Below are 20660 nucleotides of genomic sequence, written 5' to 3'. Positions count from 1 at the left end.
CTCCCACACATACGCCTGCCTCACGTGTGGCTGGCGAGGTCCGCGCTGGAACGCCGCGCCGCAGATTACACCGTTATCGCTCGAGAGCAGAACACAATGAGGGAAATCAATTCATTGCATTCACCTCCACCAAATCCAATCCGCTCACAATGAGACGTTTCATCTTCCTAAATGCCACAATTCTAATCTGACCGTAATTTAGAAATGGCCGCAGATTTAGCTTAAAATAAAACCCCCTCAACAAAAAAAATAAAAATCAGCGTCGGCGGCAAAGCAACAAACAACGGAGAAGACAATTTGACGAAATGGATGTATTCTGGCTTATCCCTCCACGCAGGGTCCACTGGATCTCTTTAATAGGCTGACAGTTGCATTGGGATGGTTAATAAAACATTCAACACCATGTCTTCAGCCAATATAGGAATGCAAATCCCAGCAGAAATCTATAATTCATCAGACAGTAATATGGAGTCATAGCCAAATAATAAGCCGCACATGAAACGGGGGCGACGAGGAAAGCAGCAAGAGTGCCACCCAGAGGCCAGCAATCGGCACTGCGGGGCTTATCACCGCCGCGCAGACAGTGTGCGCCCAGATGATTACTGTGCGGCAGGCGACTGCAGGAACGCTCTATTCCAGCCAAAGCAAAGAAATAAACTGTAATAATTTTACTTCGCAAGAAAACGGACAGGAGCGCCAGATCCCTCTTCTCGTACAGCCCATCGCTCCTTATTTTACAGAATCTCGATTATTAAAGAAACTCCTGGAAAATCCTGGACTCTGCGGTGAAGTTTTCTGCATTGTTTTCAGGCGTTTGATTCGGTGAAATCCGATGCTGGGGACAACCCTCGTCTACCTCTAAGGTGCACAAAGCAAGTCAGCAGCGCGAAGATCAGCATCCGAGGGGGCACACTCCTCCGCATCCGAGGGGGCACACTCCTCCGCATCCGAGGGGGCACACTCCTCCGCATCCGAGGGGGGCACACTCCTCCGCATCCGAGGGGGGCACACTCCTCCGCATCCGAGGGGGGCACACTCCTCCGCATCCGAGGGGGCACACTCCTCCGCATCCGAGGGGGCACACTCCTCCGCATCCGAGGGGGGCACACTCCTCCGCATCCGAGGGGGGCACACTCCTCCGCATCCGAGGGGGGCACACTCCTCCGCATCCGAGGGGGGCACACTCCTCCGCATCCGAGGGGGCACACTCCTCCGCATCCGAGGGGGCACACTCCTCCGCATCCGAGGGGGAACACTCCTCCGCATCCGAGGGGGCACACTCCTCCGCATCCGAGGGGGCACACTCCTCCGCATCCGAGGGGGCACACTCCTCCGCATCCGAGGGGGCACACTCCTCCGCATCCGAGGGGGCACACTCCTCCGCATCCGAGGGGGCACACTCCTCCGCATCCGAGGGGGCACACTCCTCCGCATCCGAGGGGGCACACTCCTCCGCATCCGAGGGGGCACACTCCTCCGCATCCGAGGGGGCACACTCCTCCGCATCCGAGGGGGCACACTCCTCCGCATCCGAGGGGGCACACTCCTCCGCATCCGAGGGGGCACACTCCTCCGCATCCGAGGGGGGCACACTCCTCCGCATCCGAGGGGGGCACACTCCTCCGCATCCGAGGGGGGCACACTCCTCCGCATCCGAGGGGGCACACTCCTCCGCATCCGAGGGGGCACACTCCTCCGCATCCGAGGGGGCACACTCCTCCGCATCCGAGGGGGCACACTCCTCCGCATCCGAGGGGGCACACTCCTCCGCATCCGAGGGGGCACACTCCTCCGCATCCGAGGGGGCACACTCCTCCGCATCCGAGGGGGCACACTCCTCCGCATCCGAGGGGGCACACTCCTCCGCATCCGAGGGGGCACACTCCTCCGCATCCGAGGGGGCACACTCCTCCGCATCCGAGGGGGCACACTCCTCCGCATCCGAGGGGGCACACTCCTCCGCATCCGAGGGGGCACACTCCTCCGCATCCGAGGGGGCACACTCCTCCGCATCCGAGGGGGCACACTCCTCCGCATCCGAGGGGGCACACTCCTCCGCATCCGAGGGGGCACACTCCTCCGCATCCGAGGGGGCACACTCCTCCGCATCCGAGGGGGCACACTCCTCCGCATCCGAGGGGGCACACTCCTCCGCATCCGAGGGGGCACACTCCTCCGCATCCGAGGGGGCACACTCCTCCGCATCCGAGGGGGCACACTCCTCCGCATCCGAGGGGGCACACTCCTCCGCATCCGAGGGGGCACACTCCTCCGCATCCGAGGGGGCACACTCCTCCGCATCCGAGGGGGCACACTCCTCCGCATCCGAGGGGGCACACTCCTCCGCATCCGAGGGGGCACACTCCTCCGCATCCGAGGGGGCACACTCCTCCGCATCCGAGGGGGCACACTCCTCCGCATCCGAGGGGGCACACTCCTCCGCATCCGAGGGGGCACACTCCTCCGCATCCGAGGGGGCACACTCCTCCGCATCCGAGGGGGCACACTCCTCCGCATCCGAGGGGGCACACTCCTCCGCATCCGAGGGGGCACACTCCTCCGCATCCGAGGGGGCACACTCCTCCGCATCCGAGGGGGCACACTCCTCCGCATCCGAGGGGGCACACTCCTCCGCATCCGAGGGGGCACACTCCTCCGCATCCGAGGGGGCACACTCCTCCGCATCCGAGGGGGCACACTCCTCCGCATCCGAGGGGGCACACTCCTCCGCATCCGAGGGGCACACTCCTCCGCATCCGAGGGGGCACACTCCTCCGCATCCGAGGGGGCACACTCCTCCGCATCCGAGGGGGCACACTCCTCCGCATCCGAGGGGGCACACTCCTCCGCATCCGAGGGGGCACACTCCTCAGCATCCGGTGGGGCAGATTCAGCACAGACAGCTGCTCCATAAAGCGGCAGATGTGCAGCTGCAATCATGAAATCCGCTGTGCTGCCTAATATATAGTGCAGACTGTGTATCCGACCCGCGTGATAAAACCCTGAGCATAGGAAAGTCACAGGAGAGGGTTCCACAGACACCCCCCACCCTGGAGGACACCGTGCGACCAAAGACTATAACATTGCATGTCCACTACCTTGTAACACAGAGGGTCCGTAGCCAAGGACACATATTACCTTCATGAATTGTGATCTGCTTCTCCGGAAATCTTTGGGACTTTTTTCTGTGCAGCCCCATGTCAATCACTCCCACCATGCGGCCCCATGTCAATCACTCCCACCATGCGGCCCCATGTCAATCACTCCCACCATGCGGCCCCATGTCAATCACTCCCACCATGCGGCCCCATGTCAATCACTCCCACCATGCGGCCCCATGTCAATCACTCCCACCATGCGGCACCGTGTCAATCACCCATTTAATGCATCTTACACGTGGGTATACAAATAATTCATGGTCGGCAAACCATCTCCAGGTGTAAATATGCTGCAGACAACACTGCACACTGTAGTGGGACAATTGTAGTAGTCAGGATCGTCGGTAACAACAAGGCAGGGGCTACACGGCGACTCAACACGACAGGTGGTGCGGCCATAGACACCGCTGCTACATCACAGCTCCATGCAGGTCAATGGTGCCATATTGTGACTGGAGGGTTCTGCCACAAGAAAAATCCAAAAAGTGGGAAAAATTGGCACAGAGCGACCGTTGCCCACGAGATGTGTCACGGCCAAAGTCGCCATCGCCCCAGACTGAAGTCTGCAGAAGATTGGTTTGAGCAGATGGACTTAAATGAGTGCAGATCCATAAGTTTTTTGGTCAATCAATGCTCTTTTTCTGCAGGACGGTGACTTATGTAAAAATATCCTCTGACGACCATTTATCCAGAAGGACAGAGGAGATCAGAACTTCTGCATCAGGCGCTGAGCTCTCCACGTACACGATGCACATGATGCAGATTGCTGGGGATTTTGTGTGGTGTCCGCAGCAGAATCTGCAGTTGTTACACGGGTTTTATGTCCGGGATTTCACTCCCTGCATTTTAACGGGAGCGATCTGCAAGAAGCTCAGATCATGGAAGCTGCAGACACAAAAATGTGCACCGCAGGTCAATCAATGCATTACACAAGATCGCCAGCAGCACCAGAGCGGAGCCGCCATGTGACGAACACAGAGATCCGCCTTGAATACGACGCATCGAATGGACGTACAGGTGTGGAAACCGGGCTGCAAAGTAAGGCCGGGTTCACAATCATCACGCTTTACGACACATCATATCCGTGGACAGGAACACTGACTTTAATGAAGCAGACGGAGGCACTCGGTGATCATTTTCTGCATGACTGTCTTTTTTTTGGTGCCTGCCTAAAAACTTTTGACAGTAATTTACATCCTCCAAAACTGCATTATATTCCCAGCTGCTGCCCCAAAACGGAGCCCAGAGACACAGGAGGCCGAGAATGACACATGAGTTCAATGTTATGGATTTTACGTAAAATAAAAAAATAAAAACCAGCAACAATGTGACCTAAAAAAGCAAAGACATCGTCAATCTAATTCCCTCGGAACTCCACTAGGAGGCGCTGTGCACCGAGCCCTTCATAAGGTGCTGCCTGGTTCACAATAATAATAATAATCAGTTTATTTCTATAGCGCCGACATATTCCGCAGCACTTTACATCTTAGAGGGGATTTGTACAGACAATAGACATTACAGCATAATAATAATAATCATGTAAATCCACAGATACCAAGATGAGTGAGGGTCCGGCTGCTCGCAGCTACAATCTATGAGGAAATAGGGGAGACACGAGAGGGGGATGGTAACAATTGCTTTCATGGTTCGGACCGGCCATAGTGTAAGGATCGGGTGTTCATGTAAAGCTGCAGTAACCGGTAAAAATGTATAAAAGTGCAGACACAGAGGGCTATTAACTGCATAAAGCGTGTGAGAACATGATACGAGGAACCTGGTTTTGAAGAAAATTTTGATTGGGCCACACAGGGATCGTTAGGTTAATGCGTTGAGGCGGTAGGCCAATCTGAACAAATGAGTTTTTAGGGTACGCTTAAAACTGTGGGGATTGGGGATTAATCGTATTATCCTGGGTAGTGCATTCCAAAGAATCGGCGCAGCACGTGTAAAGTCTTGGAGATGGGAGTGGGAGGTTCTGATTATTGAGGATGCTAACCTGAGGTCATTAGCAGAGCGGAGGGCACGGGTAGGGTGGTAGACGGAGACCAGGGAGGAGATGTAGGGTGGTGCTGAGCCATGGAGTGCTTTGTGGGCGAGAGTGATAAGTTTATATTGATGGGTAACCAGTGTAATGACTGGCACAGGGTAGAGGCATCGGTGTAACGGTTGGTGAGGAATATGATCCTGGCTGCAGCATTCAGGACAGATTGGAGCGGGGAGAGTTTGGTAAGAGGGAGGCCGATTAGTAGAGAGTTACAATAGTCCAGACGAGAGTGAATAAGAGAAACAGAGAGAGTTATTGCAGAGTTATCTGTGCCGTGTTGTTCTATGTGTAGGAGGTGCAGCTTCATCCAGGGAATGTTGCAGGGTTTCATTATAATGTTTCAGTGCAGAGTCAGGACATGAGATGGAGGAGATTGGCGCCAATGATGACTGCAAATTCTTCATAATGGCCTGTATTTCTCTATAAGTGTGGAAAGTGGGGGAGACCTGAGCGGGATGGCAGTTCTTGACAGAGAATGATAGAAGGTTGTGGTCAGAGAGTGGGAGAGGGAAGCTGGTAAAATCATGCACTGAGCAAAGCCGGGAGAAGACCAAGTTAGGAGTATTTATGTCTTCATGTGTAGGAGAGTTAGTAAGCTGTGAAAGGCCGAAGGAGGAGGTCAAAGATAAAAGGTGAGTGGCAGATGGGGAAAGGGGAAAAGCAATGGGGATGTTCTCCCATAATGAGGGTGGGGATGTCACAGGTTAGAAAATATGGAAGCCAGGTGGCAAAGTGATCCAGGAACTGACAGGAGGAGGTCGGAGGGCGACAACTGCTACTCATAGGGAGAAGGGGATGTCGAGTCTGATAGCGCAGAATTCAAAACAAGGGGCGATAAGTGAGGGCACCTGGTACAAAATCTGTTTAGTCTCATTAGCCCAACTGAGACTATCGCGCGACATTTTAAAAGGACAGTAAGTTTCCACTGTAAAAAAAAGTGCAAAAATGTAGAAAAAGAAGGAAAAAAAAGAGAATCTTTGATTTTGCCCCAAACTCATCAAGTGACAATATGAAGAGTTTGAAAAAAAAAAAAAGGGAACAAAAACAACAAGAGAAATAAAAGCAAATAGATGCGTGATCCATTAATATGTGGCACGTTTTGCTTTCAACTGCGCAAACATAAGATTAGACGGGCGATGTACTCCACTATGGCACTGAAGGACAACTGCAAAATAAAGTTTTCAAAACGTCGCAAATCATGAAATAGGTGAAAACATCCGGATAAAGAAACCCAAGGCCATAAGATCGAACACAGAAAAAGAAAGAAAAGTGACAACACCAAGCACAGGTAATAAAAATTAAATAATGAATAAGGCACAAATAAGAAGTTATTATTGGAATCATTTTTGCTCCAAGTAAAGGCGGAAAGACAATGATGAACCGAGGCCACAGCGCTTATATACAGGCGGGGCTCGCTTCTGTAGGTGCTGGTCCATAAATTAATTCTCTTACCAACAGTCCTGAATGCTGTTTGTAGGTAATTTGCGGTGTTATAGAATGAAAATAATGACACTTTTAATATGGCTTTCATTATTTTTAGCAGCTGAGGCAGAACTGACTGGACGGAATCAGTCTCCTTCCCCCTCTGGCAGCTACGAATCTAGCTGCTGCTTATTTGTCGGGTACAAGGAGTCCACTGCTATACTGCCATGTACAACAAGCAGGCAGACAGCTATATATATTGGCTGCAGTAAAGGATGGCTCAGTATGTGTAGACCCAGCTGTGACTGAGGCAGTGTGCACCGGGCTACGGTGGAGAGGATTCTGCCTACAGAGCCGCTTACCGCATGGACGTCACTCACCGTGCATGTAGAGGGGTCATTCATCATATATACACAGGACAGGTAGTTCCTGCTGGGTGGGGTCCAGTGCCTGGTATGAGGGGCCGCTCATATACTGCGCACATCACAGTGCGAGATCTGGACTTGGCGGCAGAAGTTAAGCGCAGAATACATTTAAAGGGGACAAACCACTCAGGACTCTGGGGGGTCACAGACTGGGTGACCCTTTAAAACATTTACTGAAAGGGTTCCCCCTATGCTCTTCTAAAATAAAATGAGTGAAGTGTAAACGTCCATTTCTGTGTGTGCAGCTCCTATACGATCCTCGACCCCAGGAGACTGTAAGCCCATGAGGTCAGGGTCCTCTCCCCTCTGCACCCGTCTGTTAGTTTTATATATGTATTATAAGTATGTGACCCCCTTCACACATAATAAATATGCGGACCCAAGTGCCTCCGCGGGTGACATAACCTCTTCATATCTGTCTTTTCTAAGCTCTGCAGGTTACATGAAGCACAAGAAAATAAGACTGCAAGATCAGACCTCATGGTATTTGTATTCGGTCTCCATGGAGACACATTGGTCTGTATAGGAGCTGCAGACACAAAACGACTCCTTCAAACTAAGGCAGGACTTTAGTATTGAGGGCCATGGCGCTATTTCAGTATTGTGGTAACTCACAAAGTCGGCCTCCAGCTTGCCCATCTCCTGCTTGTAGCTCCTCATGCGGTTGCTGTACATGGCTCTGCTCTGAGCCGGGATCTCCCGAACCTCCAGGTCCATTTGCTCCAGCTGTGGGGACAGAAAGGACATCGTACATCACTCACATGTGACCACACAACACTCTGCACTGACCGCGTGTCCTCCGGCCCCTGCCGAGGTCATCATCCTCCCTGTACCCCCAACATACGCTAATTGTAGGGGCTACAGCAACAGGTGACCCCACTACCATACACCCCATATGGGCTGCTCTTCTGCCGGGCCACTGCATTAAATTAAAGGGGTTGTCCGAGATTAGGGGCAATCAGAAAACACAACCCTATCCTATACTGTGGGCCCCCCAGCTCTGGACAGCTGCTTCCTTACAAGGCAGTGAACCTGGAATTCTCTGGGACAGGATCTAACGCTCAACTCAAAGACAGCAAGACGTAAAGAAGGCAAGTGTAAAGAAAAGGCTGCACAGCGAGGAGGGTCTAAGACATTGAGGAGTTAATACTTTATTTTTATCAATTAACCAGTCGTCTCCATCATCAGTGCCCGGCGACGGCCCGTCCACTCCGCCATCAGTGCCCGGCGACGGCCCGTCCACTCCGCCATCAGTGCCCGGCGACGGCCCGTCCACTCCGCCATCAGTGCCCGGCGAGGGCCCGTCCACTCCGCCATCAGTGCCCGGCGAGGGCCCATCCACTCCGCCATCAGTGCCCGGCGAGGGCCCGGCGACTCCGCCATCAGTGCCCAGTCAGGACCCGTCCACTCCGCCATCAGTGCCCGGCGAGGACCCGTCCACTCCGCCATCAGTGCCCGGCGAGGGCCCGTCCACTCCGCCATCAGTGCCCGGCGAGGGCCCGTCCACTCCGCCATCAGTGCCCGGCGAGGGCCCGGTGACTCCGCCATCAGTGCCCGGCGAGGGCCCGTCCACTCCGCCATCAGTGCCCGTCCACTCCATCACCCCCTCCATCATCAGTATCTAGTTGCCTCCATCACTTCTTCTGTCACTTGTGCAGTCAGGGAGGTTGTAGGATTATAGTTGGTTGTAGCAGTGACCAATTATACCAGATAGGAGATAATGATCATACGGAGATGGACACTCAGGCACTAACTGACACAGAAACACCCATGTAAGAGGAAAGACTCTTCTACAGAGGTGAGGAATTGGAAGACAGTCATACACCATAAAAGACAGAGCGCAGCAACAAGACACAATGGAGGAGACGGGCGGTCACCAGATACTGATGATGGAGGTGACGGACGGTCACCAGATACTGATGATGGAGGAGACGGGCAATCACCAGATACTGATGATGGAGGAGACGGGCGGTCACCAGATACTGATGATGGAGGCGACGGACGGTCACCAGATACTGATGATGGAGGCGACGGGCGGTCACCAGATACTGATGGTGGAGGTGACAGGCGGTCACCAGATACTGATGATGGAGGTGACGGGTGATCACCAGATACTGATGATGGAGGTGACGGGCGATCACCAGATACTGAAAATGGAGGAGACGGGCAGTCACCAGATACTGATGATGGAGGTGACGGGCGATCACCAGATACTGATGATGGAGGAGACGGGCGGTCACCAGATACTGATGATGGAGGTGACGGGCACTCACCAGATACTGATGATGGAGGAGACGGGCGGTCACCAGATACTGATGATGGAGGAGACGGGCGGTCACCAGATACTGATGATGGAGGTGACGGGCGGTCACCAGATACTGATGATGGAGGAGACGGGCGGTCACCAGATACTGATGATGGAGGAGACGGGCGGTCACCAGATACTGATGATGGAGGTGACGGGCGATCACCAGATACTGATGATGGAGGAGACGGGCGGTCACCAGATACTGATGATGGAGGTGACGGGCACTCACCAGATACTGATGATGGAGGAGACGGGCGGTCACCAGATACTGATGATGGAGGAGACGGGCGGTCACCAGATACTGATGATGGAGGTGACGGGCGGTCACCAGATACTGATGATGGAGGAGACGGGCGGTCACCAGATACTGATGATGGAGGAGACGGGCGGTCACCAGATACTGATGATGGAGGTGACGGGCGATCACCAGATACTGATGATGGAGGAGATGGGCGGTCACCAGATACTAATGATGGAGGTGACGGGCGATCACCAGATACTGATGATGGAGGAGACGGGCGGTCACCAGATACTGATGATGGAGGTGACGGGTGATCACCAGATACTGATGATGGAGGTGACGGGCGATCACCAGATACTGATGATGGAGGAGACGGGCGGTCACCAGATACTGATGATGGAGGAGACGGGCGGTCACCAGATACTGATGATGGAGGAGACGGGCGGTCACCAGATACTGATGATGGAGGTGACGGGTGATCACCAGATACTGATGATGGAGGTGACGGGCGATCACCAGATACTGATGATGGAGGAGACGGGCGGTCACCAGATACTGATGATGGAGGAGACGGGCGGTCACCAGATACTGATGATGGAGGAGACGGGCGGTCACCAGATACTGATGATGGAGGTGACGGGCGGTCACCAGATACTGATGGGATTTACATTATCTTTTGTTCATTCACTTTGTATATTAATTGATAAAAATAAACTATTATTTTTTTAAAAGCAATCTAATGTGGCAGCATTTTGTCCCATCTGCCTAAACCTTGTGCACAGAACTATATATACTGTATATATTATATATATATTTCTATTAAACTAGTAATGGTCAGAGGTGATATTTGCCGACTGCCATACTGTGTGTAACGTGACTGTCCCTCCTGACTCGTGGCCGCAGGTTATCCCTGTCTGCACACATTATGACCCTTCTCTGCTGCAGAGGAGCCGCCGGCCGATCTTGCTGACATCGTGTCGCTCCCATACACCTGGATACTCCCTGGTCATAATGTCAGCCAAGAACAGTAGCTGTGCAGAGACTACAGCCCACACAGTACGCAGCTACCCTGCTGGACTGGTGGGAGCTCTGTGGACCAACTTATACCCACTGTGGAGCTCTTTGCACCCATTTATACCCCCTGCACAGCTCTGTGTACCCACTTATACCCACTGCAGAGCTCTGTGTACCCACTTATACCCCCTGCACAGCTCTGTGTACCCACTTATACCCTCTGCGGAGCTCTGTGTACCCACTTATACCCACTGTGGAGCTCTTTGTGCCCATTTATACCCTCTGCAGATCTCTGTGTACCCACTTATACCTCCTGCACAGCTCTGTGTATTCACTTATACTCACTGAGGAGCTCTGTGTACCCACTGCAGAGCTCTATGTACCCACTTATACCAACTGCAGAGCTCTTGTGTACCCACTTATACCCACTGTGGAGCTATTTGTACCCATTTATACCCTCTGCAGAGATCTGTGTACCCACTTATAACCCCTGCACAGCTCTGTGTACCCACTTATACCAACTACGGAGCTCTGTGTACCCACTTATACTCCCTGCACAGCTCTGTGCACCCACTTATACTCACTGAGGAGCTCTGTGTACCCACTGCAGAGCTCTATGTACCCATTTATACCCTCTGCACAGCTCTGTGTACCCACTTTTACCCACTACGGAGCTCTGTGTACCCACTTATACCCACTACTGAGCTCTGTGTACTCACTTACACCCACTGCAGAGCTCTGTGTATCCACTTATACCCTCTACAGAGCTCTGTGTATCCACTTATACCCAATGCGGAGCTCTGTGTACCCACTTATACCCTCTGCAGAGCTTTGTGTACCCACTTATACCCTCTGCGGAGCTCTGTGCACCCACTTATATCCAATAGTTAAAAATGTAAAAAAAAATTAAAAAAGCATAAAAATAAAAAAGTTTTGCCTCTAGGAAGAAGAGGAGGAAAAAAATTAAAACACAAAACATAAACCATCCGTGTTATGAAAGGGATAAAGAATGAAAGGAGCGGTGGTTAAGACATCAATTATTTATATCTGGTGATGGAAAACTTACATAATCCCATTCACACAGGTGCAGCTTGTGGCAACATATCAGTGCAGGTAGCAGCTACAAGTCAGGAGTTCAGGCCTGGAGAACGGGGCTGCTCATTAACCCAAACGGGGTCTCCACCAGTGATCTGTAAAGCGGATCAGTCACCAGATTTCCCAATAAAAACTGCAGACATTAGATCTCTTGTACTTACTGGAATTCCAAGTCAGAATGGCTGTTTGGTGCTTTGAAAACGTTTTCCTGCTCCATGTTATAAGGAGTCCCAGCTCTGGTTGGACTCACAACATGCTCATTTTAATGGGATGATTGTATTGCCATCCTGACATTGATTATCACAATAAGTACACCAGCCTCAGCAGGTCTAATATATCTATGGAATAATGTATGCAGTTTGTATTGTGAAATCTGGTGACAGATCGGCTTTAACCTTAGATGAAACTACAACTCCCCCAGTGTAATGACAGCAGCCGCCTTTGTGACATACAGGGATATACTTTTGCACTAAGACTACCTGAATAGAAAAGATGCTGGACACTGGTTCAGTATTCCCAGGCTGCCGGACGAGAGCCCTGTGAACTGACTCCTACTTGCTAACACCCCCACCAATAAGAAGTTTTCAGCTCCTATTGAAGTGAATGATCAGAGCTGCAGTACCAAGAACAGCCACTGCATGGTGTACGGCGCTCTGTGCAAAGCTGATTGGTGGAAGTGACGGGTGTCGGACCCCCCACGATCTCATATTAATGACCGATTGTAAGAACACGTCAGGAATATATCAGTCCTGGACAACCCCTTTAATGTAATACAACTGGAAACCCATCTAGGTGTACAGAAGTCCTGGTACAAGGTAACACTGGCACAGAGCCCGTCCGGCTTACAGCGGCCATGTGTCACAGTGTGTGCTGTGCAATCTGCGGGGGCTGGGAGTTTTTCTTTAGGTTAAAAACCGCCCGTTTGTCATCAGCAAAAAAGAGCAGAAGCCCAAATCCGGCTCCTGTCCTGGACCCCGGGCTGGCCGCTCTCACCTGCACCGATACACTGGAACACGCCAGCTGTGTGAGCGGAGATGGTCAGGATCTGAGGTCCGTCTCCTAGGGTCGGACATTACTGCATCCAGGGATTATTTATAGCAAACCAAAATAAAACCGTAAAATACTCCTAGCATTTCACCACTGCTAGCTGGCAGGAGATACTGAGAGTTGTAATTGGAAGAGGCCCATTATGTGCAGCGTCTGTAAGGGTTCACAAACTAATACATGTGCACAATCGGAATCACATTAGAGACAACACTCCAGCAGTTTGACATCCAGTTTGGCTCCTGAGCAGATGGGGGCGCTATGTGAGAAGCTCTCGGTTACACACTCACCAGCTCCTTGGCCTCCTCCAGCTGCTTCTCCACATTCATCACCATCTGCTTCTTCTCCTCTGTAACAATAAAGGTGAAGATCACTGGGCGGTCAACCCATGCCCCGTCCCCTGGCGCTCAGTCCGTCCAATGTCGCTCAGCCCGTCCCGTCCCCAGGCGCTCAGCCCGTCCAATGTCGCTCAGCCCGTCCCCTGTCCCCGGGTGCTCAGCCCGTCCAATGTCGCTCAGCCCGTCCCCTGTCCCCGGGTGCTCAGCCCGTCCCGTCCCCAGGCGCTCAGCCCGTCCAATGTCGCTCAGCCCGTCCCCTATCCCCGGGTGCTCAGCCCGTCCCGTCCCCGGGCGCTCAGCCCGTCCAATGTCGCTCAGCCCGTCCCGTCCCCAGGCGCTCAGCCCGTCCAATGTCGCTCAGCCCGTCCCCTGTCCCTCAGCCCTACCCCTGTCCCCGGGCGCTCAGCCCGTCCCCTGTCCCTCAGCCCTACCCGTCCCCGGGCGCTCAGCCCGTCCCCTGTCCCCGGGTGCTCAGCCCGTCCAATGTCGCTCAGCCCGTCCCCTGTCCCCGGGTGCTCAGCCCGTCCCGTCCCCAGGCGCTCAGCCCGTCCAATGTCGCTCAGCCCGTTCCGTCCCCAGGCGCTCAGCCCGTCCAATGTCGCTCAGCCCGTCCCATGTCCCCAGGCGCTCAGCCCATCCAATGTCGCTCAGCCCGTCCCCTGTCCCTCAGCCCGTCCCCTGTCCCCGGGCGCTCAGCCCGTCCCTGGTCCCTGGGCGCTCAGCCCGTCCCCTGTCCCCGGGCGCTCAGCCCGTCCAATGTCGCTCAGCCCGTCCCCTGTCCCCGGGCGCTCAGCCCGTCCAATGTCGCTCAGCCCGTCCCCTGTCCCCGGGCGCTCAGCCCGTCCAATGTCGCTCAGCCCGTCCCCTGTCCCCGGGCGCTCAGCCCTTCCAATGTCGCTCAGCCCGTCCAATGTCTCTTCCTGGTATATGGGGGTTTCTCCCTTCTCCCCAGCGCTCTCCTCTTGTATATGGGGGTCTCTCCACATCTCTGGGGGTCTCTCTTTAGTCCCCAGCAGTCTCGCCTCATATATGGGGGTCTCTTCCTTGTATATGGGGGTTTCTCCCTTCTCCCCAGCGCTCTCCCCTTGTATATGGGGGTCTCTGGGGTGTCCCTCTAATCCCCAGGAGTCTCTTCTCGTATATATGGGGGTCTCTCCATTCTCCCCAGCGCTCTCCCCTCGTATATGGGGGTCTCTCCCTTCTCCCCAGCACTCTCCCCTCGTATATGGGGGTCTCTCCCTTCTCCCCAGCACTCTCCCCTTGTATATGGGGGTCTCTCCCTTCTCCCCAGCACTCTCCCCCTGTATATGGTGGTCTCTCCACATCTTTGGGGTCCTTCCCTTCTCCCCAGAAATCTCCCCTCGTATATGGGGGTCTCTCCCTTCTCCTCAGCAGTCTCCCCTTGTATATGGGGGTCTCTCCCTTCTCCCCAGCACTCTCCTTCTGTGTATGGGGGTCTCTCCCTTATTTCCCCAGCAGTCTCCCGTTGTATAAGAGGGTCTCTCCCTTCTCCCCAGCACTCTCCTATTGTATATGGGGGTATCTCCACATCTCTGGGGTCTCTTCCTTGTCCCCAGCTATCTCCTCTCGTATATGAGGGTCTCTCTACATCTCTGGGGGTCTCTCTCTTCTCCCCAGCAGTATCCTCTCGTATATGGGGGTCTCTCCACGTCTGTGGGGGTCTTTCTCTTCTCCCCAGCAGTCTCCCTTCGCATATGGGGGTCTCTCCCTTCTCCCCAGCACTCTCCCCTGTATATGGGGGTCTCTCCCTTGTCCCCAGCAGTCTCCCCTCGTATATGGGGGTCTCTCCACGTCTGTGGGGGTCTTTCTCTTCTCCCCAGCAGTCTCCCTTCGCATATGGGGGTCTCTCCCTTCTCCCCAGCACTCTCCCCTGTATATGGGGGTCTCTCCCTTGTCCCCAGCAGTCTCCCCTCGTATATGGGGGTCTCTCCACATCTCTGGGGGTCTCTCTCTTCTCCCCAGCAGTCTCCCCTGTATATGGGGGTCTCTCTTTTCTCCCCAGCAGTCTCTCCTGTATATGGGGGTCTCTCCCTTCTCCCCAGCACTCTCCCCTGTATACGGGGGTCTCTCCCTTGTCCCCAGCAGTCTCCCCTCATATATGGGGGTCTCTCCACATCTCTGGGGGTCTATCTCTTCTCCCCAGCAGTCTCCCCTGTATATGGGGGTCTTTCTCTTCTCCCCAGCAGTCTCCCCTCATATATGGGTGTCTCTCCACATCTCTGGGGGTCTCTCTCTTCTCCCAGCACTCTCCCCTGTATATGGGGGTCTCTCCCTTGTCCCCAGCAGTCTCCCCTCATATATGGGGGTCTCTCCCTTCTCCCCAGCACTCTCCCCTGTATATAGGGGTCTCTCTTTTCTCCCCAGCAGTCTCCCCTGTATATGGGGGTCTCTCCCTTCTCCCCAGCAGGCTCCCCTCATATATGGGTGTCTCTCCACATCTCTGGGGGTCTCTCTCTTCTCCACAGCACTCTCCCCTGTACATGGGGGTCTCTCCCTTGTCCCCAGCAGTCTCCCCTCATATATGGGGGTCTCTCCACAACTCTAGGGGTCTCTCCCTTCTCCCCAGCACTCTCCCCTGTGTATGGGGGGTCTCTCCACATTTCTGGGGGTCTCTCACTTCTCCCCAGCACTCTCCCCTGTGTATGGGGGTCTCTCCACATTTCTGGGGGTCTCTCCCTTCTCCCCAGCACTCTCCCAAGTATATGGGGGTCTCTCTCTTCCCCCAGCAGTCTCCCCTCGTATACGGGGGGTCTCTCCACATCTCTGGGGGTCTCTCCCTTCTCCCCAGCACTCTCCCCTGCATATGGGAGTATCTCTCTTCTCCCCAGCACTCTCCCCTCATATATGGGGGTCTCTCCACATCTCTGGGGGTCTCTCTCCTCCTCAGCAGTCTCCCCTCATATATAGGGGTCTCTCCCTTCTCCCCAGCACTCTCCCCTGTATATGGGGGTCTCTCTCTTCTCCCCAGCACTCTCCCCTGCATATGGGGGTCTCTCTCTTCTCCCCAGCACTCTCCCCTGTATATAGGGGTCTCTCTCTTCTCCCCAGCAGTCTCCCCTGAATATGGGGGTCTCTCCCTTCTCCCCAGCACTCTCCCCTGTATATGGGGGTCTCTCCCTTCTCCCTAGCACTCTCTCCTGTATATGGGGGGTCTCTCTCTTCTCCCCAGCAGTCTCCCCTGTATATGGGGGGTCTCTCCCTTCTCCCCAGCACTCTCCCCTGTATATGGGGGTCTCTCCCTTCTCCCCAGCACTCTCCCCTGTATATGGGGGGTCTCTCCCTTCTCCCCAGCACTCTCCCCTGTATATGGGGGGTCTCTCCCTTCTCCCCAGCACTCTCCCCTGTATATGGGGGGTCTCTCCCTTCTCCCCAGCAGTCTCCCCTCATATATGGGTGTCTCTCCACATCTCTGGGGGTCTCTCTCTTCTCCACAGCACTCTCCCCTGTATATGGGGGTCTCTCCCTTGTCCCCAGCAGTCTCCCCTCATATATGGGGGTCTCTCCACATCTCTAGGGGTCTCTCCCTTCTCCCCAGCACTCTCCCCTGTGTATGGGGGTCTCTCCAGATTTCTGGGGGTCTCTCCCTTCTCCCCAGCAGTCTCCCCTGTGTATGGGGGTCTCTCCACATCTCTGGGGGTCTCTCTTCTCCTCAGCAGTCTCCCCTCATATATAGGGGTCTCTCCCTTCTCCCCAGCACTCTCCCCTGTATATGGGGGTCTCTCTCTTCTCCCCAGCACTCTCCCCTGTATATAGGGGTCTCTCTCTTCTCCCCAGCAGTCTCCCCTGTATATGGGGGTCTCTCCCTTCTCCCCAGCAGTCTCCCCTGTATATGGGGGTCTCTCCCTTCTCCACAGCACTCGCCCCTGTATATGGGGGGTCTCTCTCTTCTCCCCAGCAGTCTCCCCTGTATATGGGGGTCTCTCCACATCTCTGGGGGTTTATCTCTTCTCCCCAGCAGTCTCCCCTGTATATGGGGGTCTCTCACTTCTCCCCAGCACTCTCCGCTGTATATGGGGGTCTCTCCCTTCTCCCCAGCACTCTCCCCTGTATATGGGGGGTCTCTCCCTTCTCCCCAGCAGTCTCCCCTCATATATGGGGGTCTTTCCACATCTCTGGGGGTCTCTCTCTTCTCCCCAGCACTCTCCCCTGTATATGGGGGTCTCTCTCTTCTCCCCAGCAGTCTCCCCTGTATATGGGGGTCTCTCTCTTCTCCCCAGCACTCTCCCCTGTATATGGGGGTCTCTGCCTTCTCCCCAGCACATGGGGGGGTCTCTCCCTTCTCCCCAGCACTCTCCCCTCATATATGGGGGTCTCTCTCTTCTCCCCAGCACTCTCCCCTGTATATGGGGGTCTCTCTCTTCTCCCCAGCACTCTCCCCTGTATATGGGGGTCTCTTCCTTCTCCCCAGCACTCTCCCCTGTATATGGGGGTCTCTCTCTTCTCCCCAGCACTCTCCCCTGTATATGGGGGTCTCTCTCTTCTCCCCAGCAGTCTCCCCTGTATATGGGGGTCTCTCCCTTCTCCCCAGCACTCTCCCCTGTATATGGGGGTCTCTCTCTTCTCCCCAGCACTCTCCCCTGTATATGGGGGTCTCTCCCTTCTCCCCAGCACTCTCCCCTGTATATGGGGGTCTCTCTCTTCTCCCCAGCAGTCTCCCCTGTATATGGGGGTCTCTCCCTTCTCCTCAGCAGTCTCTCTTGTATATGGGGGGGGGTCTCTCCACATCTCTGGGGGTCTCTCTCTTCCCCCAGCAGTCTCCCCTCGTATATGGGGGTCTCTCCACATCTCTGGGGGTCTCTCCCTTCTCCCCAGCAGTCTCCCCTGTATATGGGGGTCTCTCCCTTCTCCACAGCACTCGCCCCTGTATATGGGGGGTCTCTCTCTTCTCCCCAGCAGTCTCCCCTGTATATGGGGGTCTCTCCACATCTCTGGGGGTTTCTCTCTTCTCCCCAGCAGTCTCCCCTGTATATGGGGGTCTCTCCCTTCTCCCCAGCACTCTCCGCTGTATATGGGGGTCTCTCCCTTCTCCCCAGCACTCTCCCCTGTATATGGGGGGTCTCTCCCTTCTCCCCAGCAGTCTCCCCTCATATATGGGGGTCTTTCCACATCTCTGGGGGTCTCTCTCTTCTCCCCAGCACTCTCCCCTGTATATGGGGGTCTCTCTCTTCTCCCCAGCAGTCTCCCCTGTATATGGGGGTCTCTCTCTTCTCCCCAGCACTCTCCCCTGTATATGGGGGTCTCTGCCTTCTCCCCAGCACATGGGGGGGTCTCTCCCTTCTCCCCAGCACTCTCCCCTCATATATGGGGGTCTCTCTCTTCTCCCCAGCACTCTCCCCTGTATATGGGGGTCTCTCTTCTCCCCAGCACTCTCCCCTGTATATGGGGGTCTCTTCCTTCTCCCCAGCACTCTCCCCTGTATATGGGGGTCTCTCTCTTCTCCCCAGCACTCTCCCCTGTATATGGGGGTCTCTCTTCTCCCCAGCACTCTCCCCTGTATATGGGGGTCTCTTCCTTCTCCCCAGCACTCTCCCCTGTATATGGGGGTCTCTCTCTTCTCCCCAGCACTCTCCCCTGTATATGGGGGTCTCTCTCTTCTCCCCAGCAGTCTCCCCTGTATATGGGGGTCTCTCCCTTCTCCCCAGCACTCTCCCCTGTATATGGGGGTCTCTCTCTTCTCCCCAGCACTCTCCCCTGTATATGGGGGTCTCTCCCTTCTCCCCAGCACTCTCCCCTGTATATGGGGGTCTCTCTCTTCTCCCCAGCAGTCTCCCCTGTATATGGGGGTCTCTCCCTTCTCCTCAGCAGTCTCTCTTGTATATGGGGGGGGGTCTCTCCACATCTCTGGGGGTCTCTCTCTTCCCCCAGCAGTCTCCCCTCGTATATGGGGGTCTCTCCACATCTCTGGGGGTCTCTCTCTTCTCCCCAGCACTCTCCCCTGTATATGGGGGTCTCTCCCTTCTCCCCAGCAGTCTCCCCTGTATATGGGGGGGTCTCTCCACATCTCTGGGGGTCTCTCTCTTCCCTCAGCAGTCTCCCCTCGTATATGGGGGTCTCTCCACATCTCTGGGGGTCTCTCTCTTCTCCCCAGCAGTCTCCCCTGTATATGTCTCTCCCTCGTCTCCTCTGCCTCTCTCCCGGCCTCACCTCCTGACAGTTTGGGGATCTTCCCGATCCTGCTGGTGATCTCGGCAGTGAGGACGCCATAGTCCTGTTCATAACCCTGGAACTCGGCAGACATGTTTATCCAGACAGCAGAGAGCAGTGACAACCGGAAGTCTCCTCTCCAACCACTTCCGCCGGTCCGCTCTCTCAGCGCTCCGCGGCGCCCTTAGCAACCAGTTCTTCCTTAGCAACCGGCAGCTGCCGTCACCGAGCTACTGACAGTGGAGATGGAGGAGGAACGTCACGCACGGCTCTCGGTTCTGTGACACTGCCATCATGAATAAACGATGAGGCCGCGTCCTACAGGAGAGCGTGCAGCCCGAAGCAACCAATCAGCCCTCAGCTCTCCTCCTCCAACCCGAGTGTCAAAATGAGAGCTGTAATTTGATTGGTTGTGCTGGATGAGAGCTATACTGTGATTGGGCGTTCTAGATGAGAGCTGCAATATGATTGGTTGTTCCAGATAAGAGCAGTAATGTGATTGCTTATTTTAGTAGAGAGCTGTAATATGATTGGCTGCTCTAATCAATACCCCTAGCAAGCACTTTCTAGAGCAACCAATCAGTACCAGATTCAATTTTTATTTTTTTGCAACCTGGATGTGGAAAATGAAAGCTGCAATTTGATTGGTTTCTTTATTGCATACGCCTAGTAACCAATACCATAGTAACCGATCAGCTATAAATAACAATAACGATAACAATAAATAATAATAATCAGCTGGAGAGCCTCCATATGGCCCCTCTATAGTGACTGACACCTATAATCAATGTGCTGCACAAGATGAGGCCCCGCGAGCACACAGATGGCCGCAGACATTGCCCACTCCGTCTGCTCAGTGGGCCTCGTAGTGAGCAGCCATAGGGCCAGTACTGACCGCACCAGAGACAGCCGGAGCGCCCATGACGGGGGTCCAGGGAAGGAGCCCCTCATAATAAACCTTCCCTCCTCATCCCGGTGCCCCGCAGTGATAGAAGTGAGCGGTCGCACGCGTCCGTAGGGCCGGGATCACACGGAGATTATTTTACTGTTCCGGGTACAATTTTCGTGTAACTTCTTACAATCCGAGCGGCAACGACTCTATTCACAGATTTACTCACATTCATCCTCAAATCGGATAAAAACCGATCCAGGTTCTGACGTCCGCCTGAAATATCGCCATCCGCCTGTGAGACGCCCATGTGACCCGCGGCAGCACTGCTCTGCTGTGTCCGGCACACGGACGTATCATGCGGCGTCTGTACGAGGACGCGGCTGCGGTTTAGGCAGGACGACGCGTGAAGTGAATGCGTCCCTGAGAAACTGATGCGAAATCCGGCGTCCCAGGGCTCGCTGTGTGCAGAACGGACTCAACGTTGACCGCACTCGGCGGCGCGTGGACGGAGCAA

The 20660-nt window shown here is 54.6% G+C and overlaps 1 protein-coding gene across 4 annotated transcripts in view; it reads right to left on the bottom strand.

Annotated features, from left to right (window-relative positions):
* The window catches only part of VTI1A (vesicle transport through interaction with t-SNAREs 1A), a 508838-nt gene extending 489170 nt beyond the window's left edge, over positions 1 to 19668 (bottom strand). For all 4 annotated transcript variants that reach the window (XM_069754293.1, XM_069754291.1, XM_069754294.1 and 1 more), the window contains exons 1-3: positions 19255 to 19668; positions 13042 to 13100; positions 7665 to 7775 (exon numbers count right to left, since the gene is read on the bottom strand). In XM_069754293.1, the coding sequence (XP_069610394.1) occupies positions 7665 to 7775; positions 13042 to 13100; positions 19255 to 19348 (264 nt within the window). In that variant the 5' untranslated portion in view covers positions 19349 to 19668. The remainder of the gene's footprint in view (positions 1 to 7664; positions 7776 to 13041; positions 13101 to 19254) is intronic.
* Between the last annotated feature and the right edge of the window lie 992 nt (positions 19669 to 20660).

The sequence above is a fragment of the Ranitomeya imitator genome, chromosome 2 (genome assembly GCF_032444005.1).
Source record: "Ranitomeya imitator isolate aRanImi1 chromosome 2, aRanImi1.pri, whole genome shotgun sequence".
In the NCBI taxonomy this organism is placed as follows: Eukaryota; Metazoa; Chordata; class Amphibia; order Anura; family Dendrobatidae; genus Ranitomeya; species Ranitomeya imitator.
The sequence above is the reverse complement of the archived record's forward strand: the minus strand, read 5'-3'. Positions and strand labels throughout refer to the sequence as shown.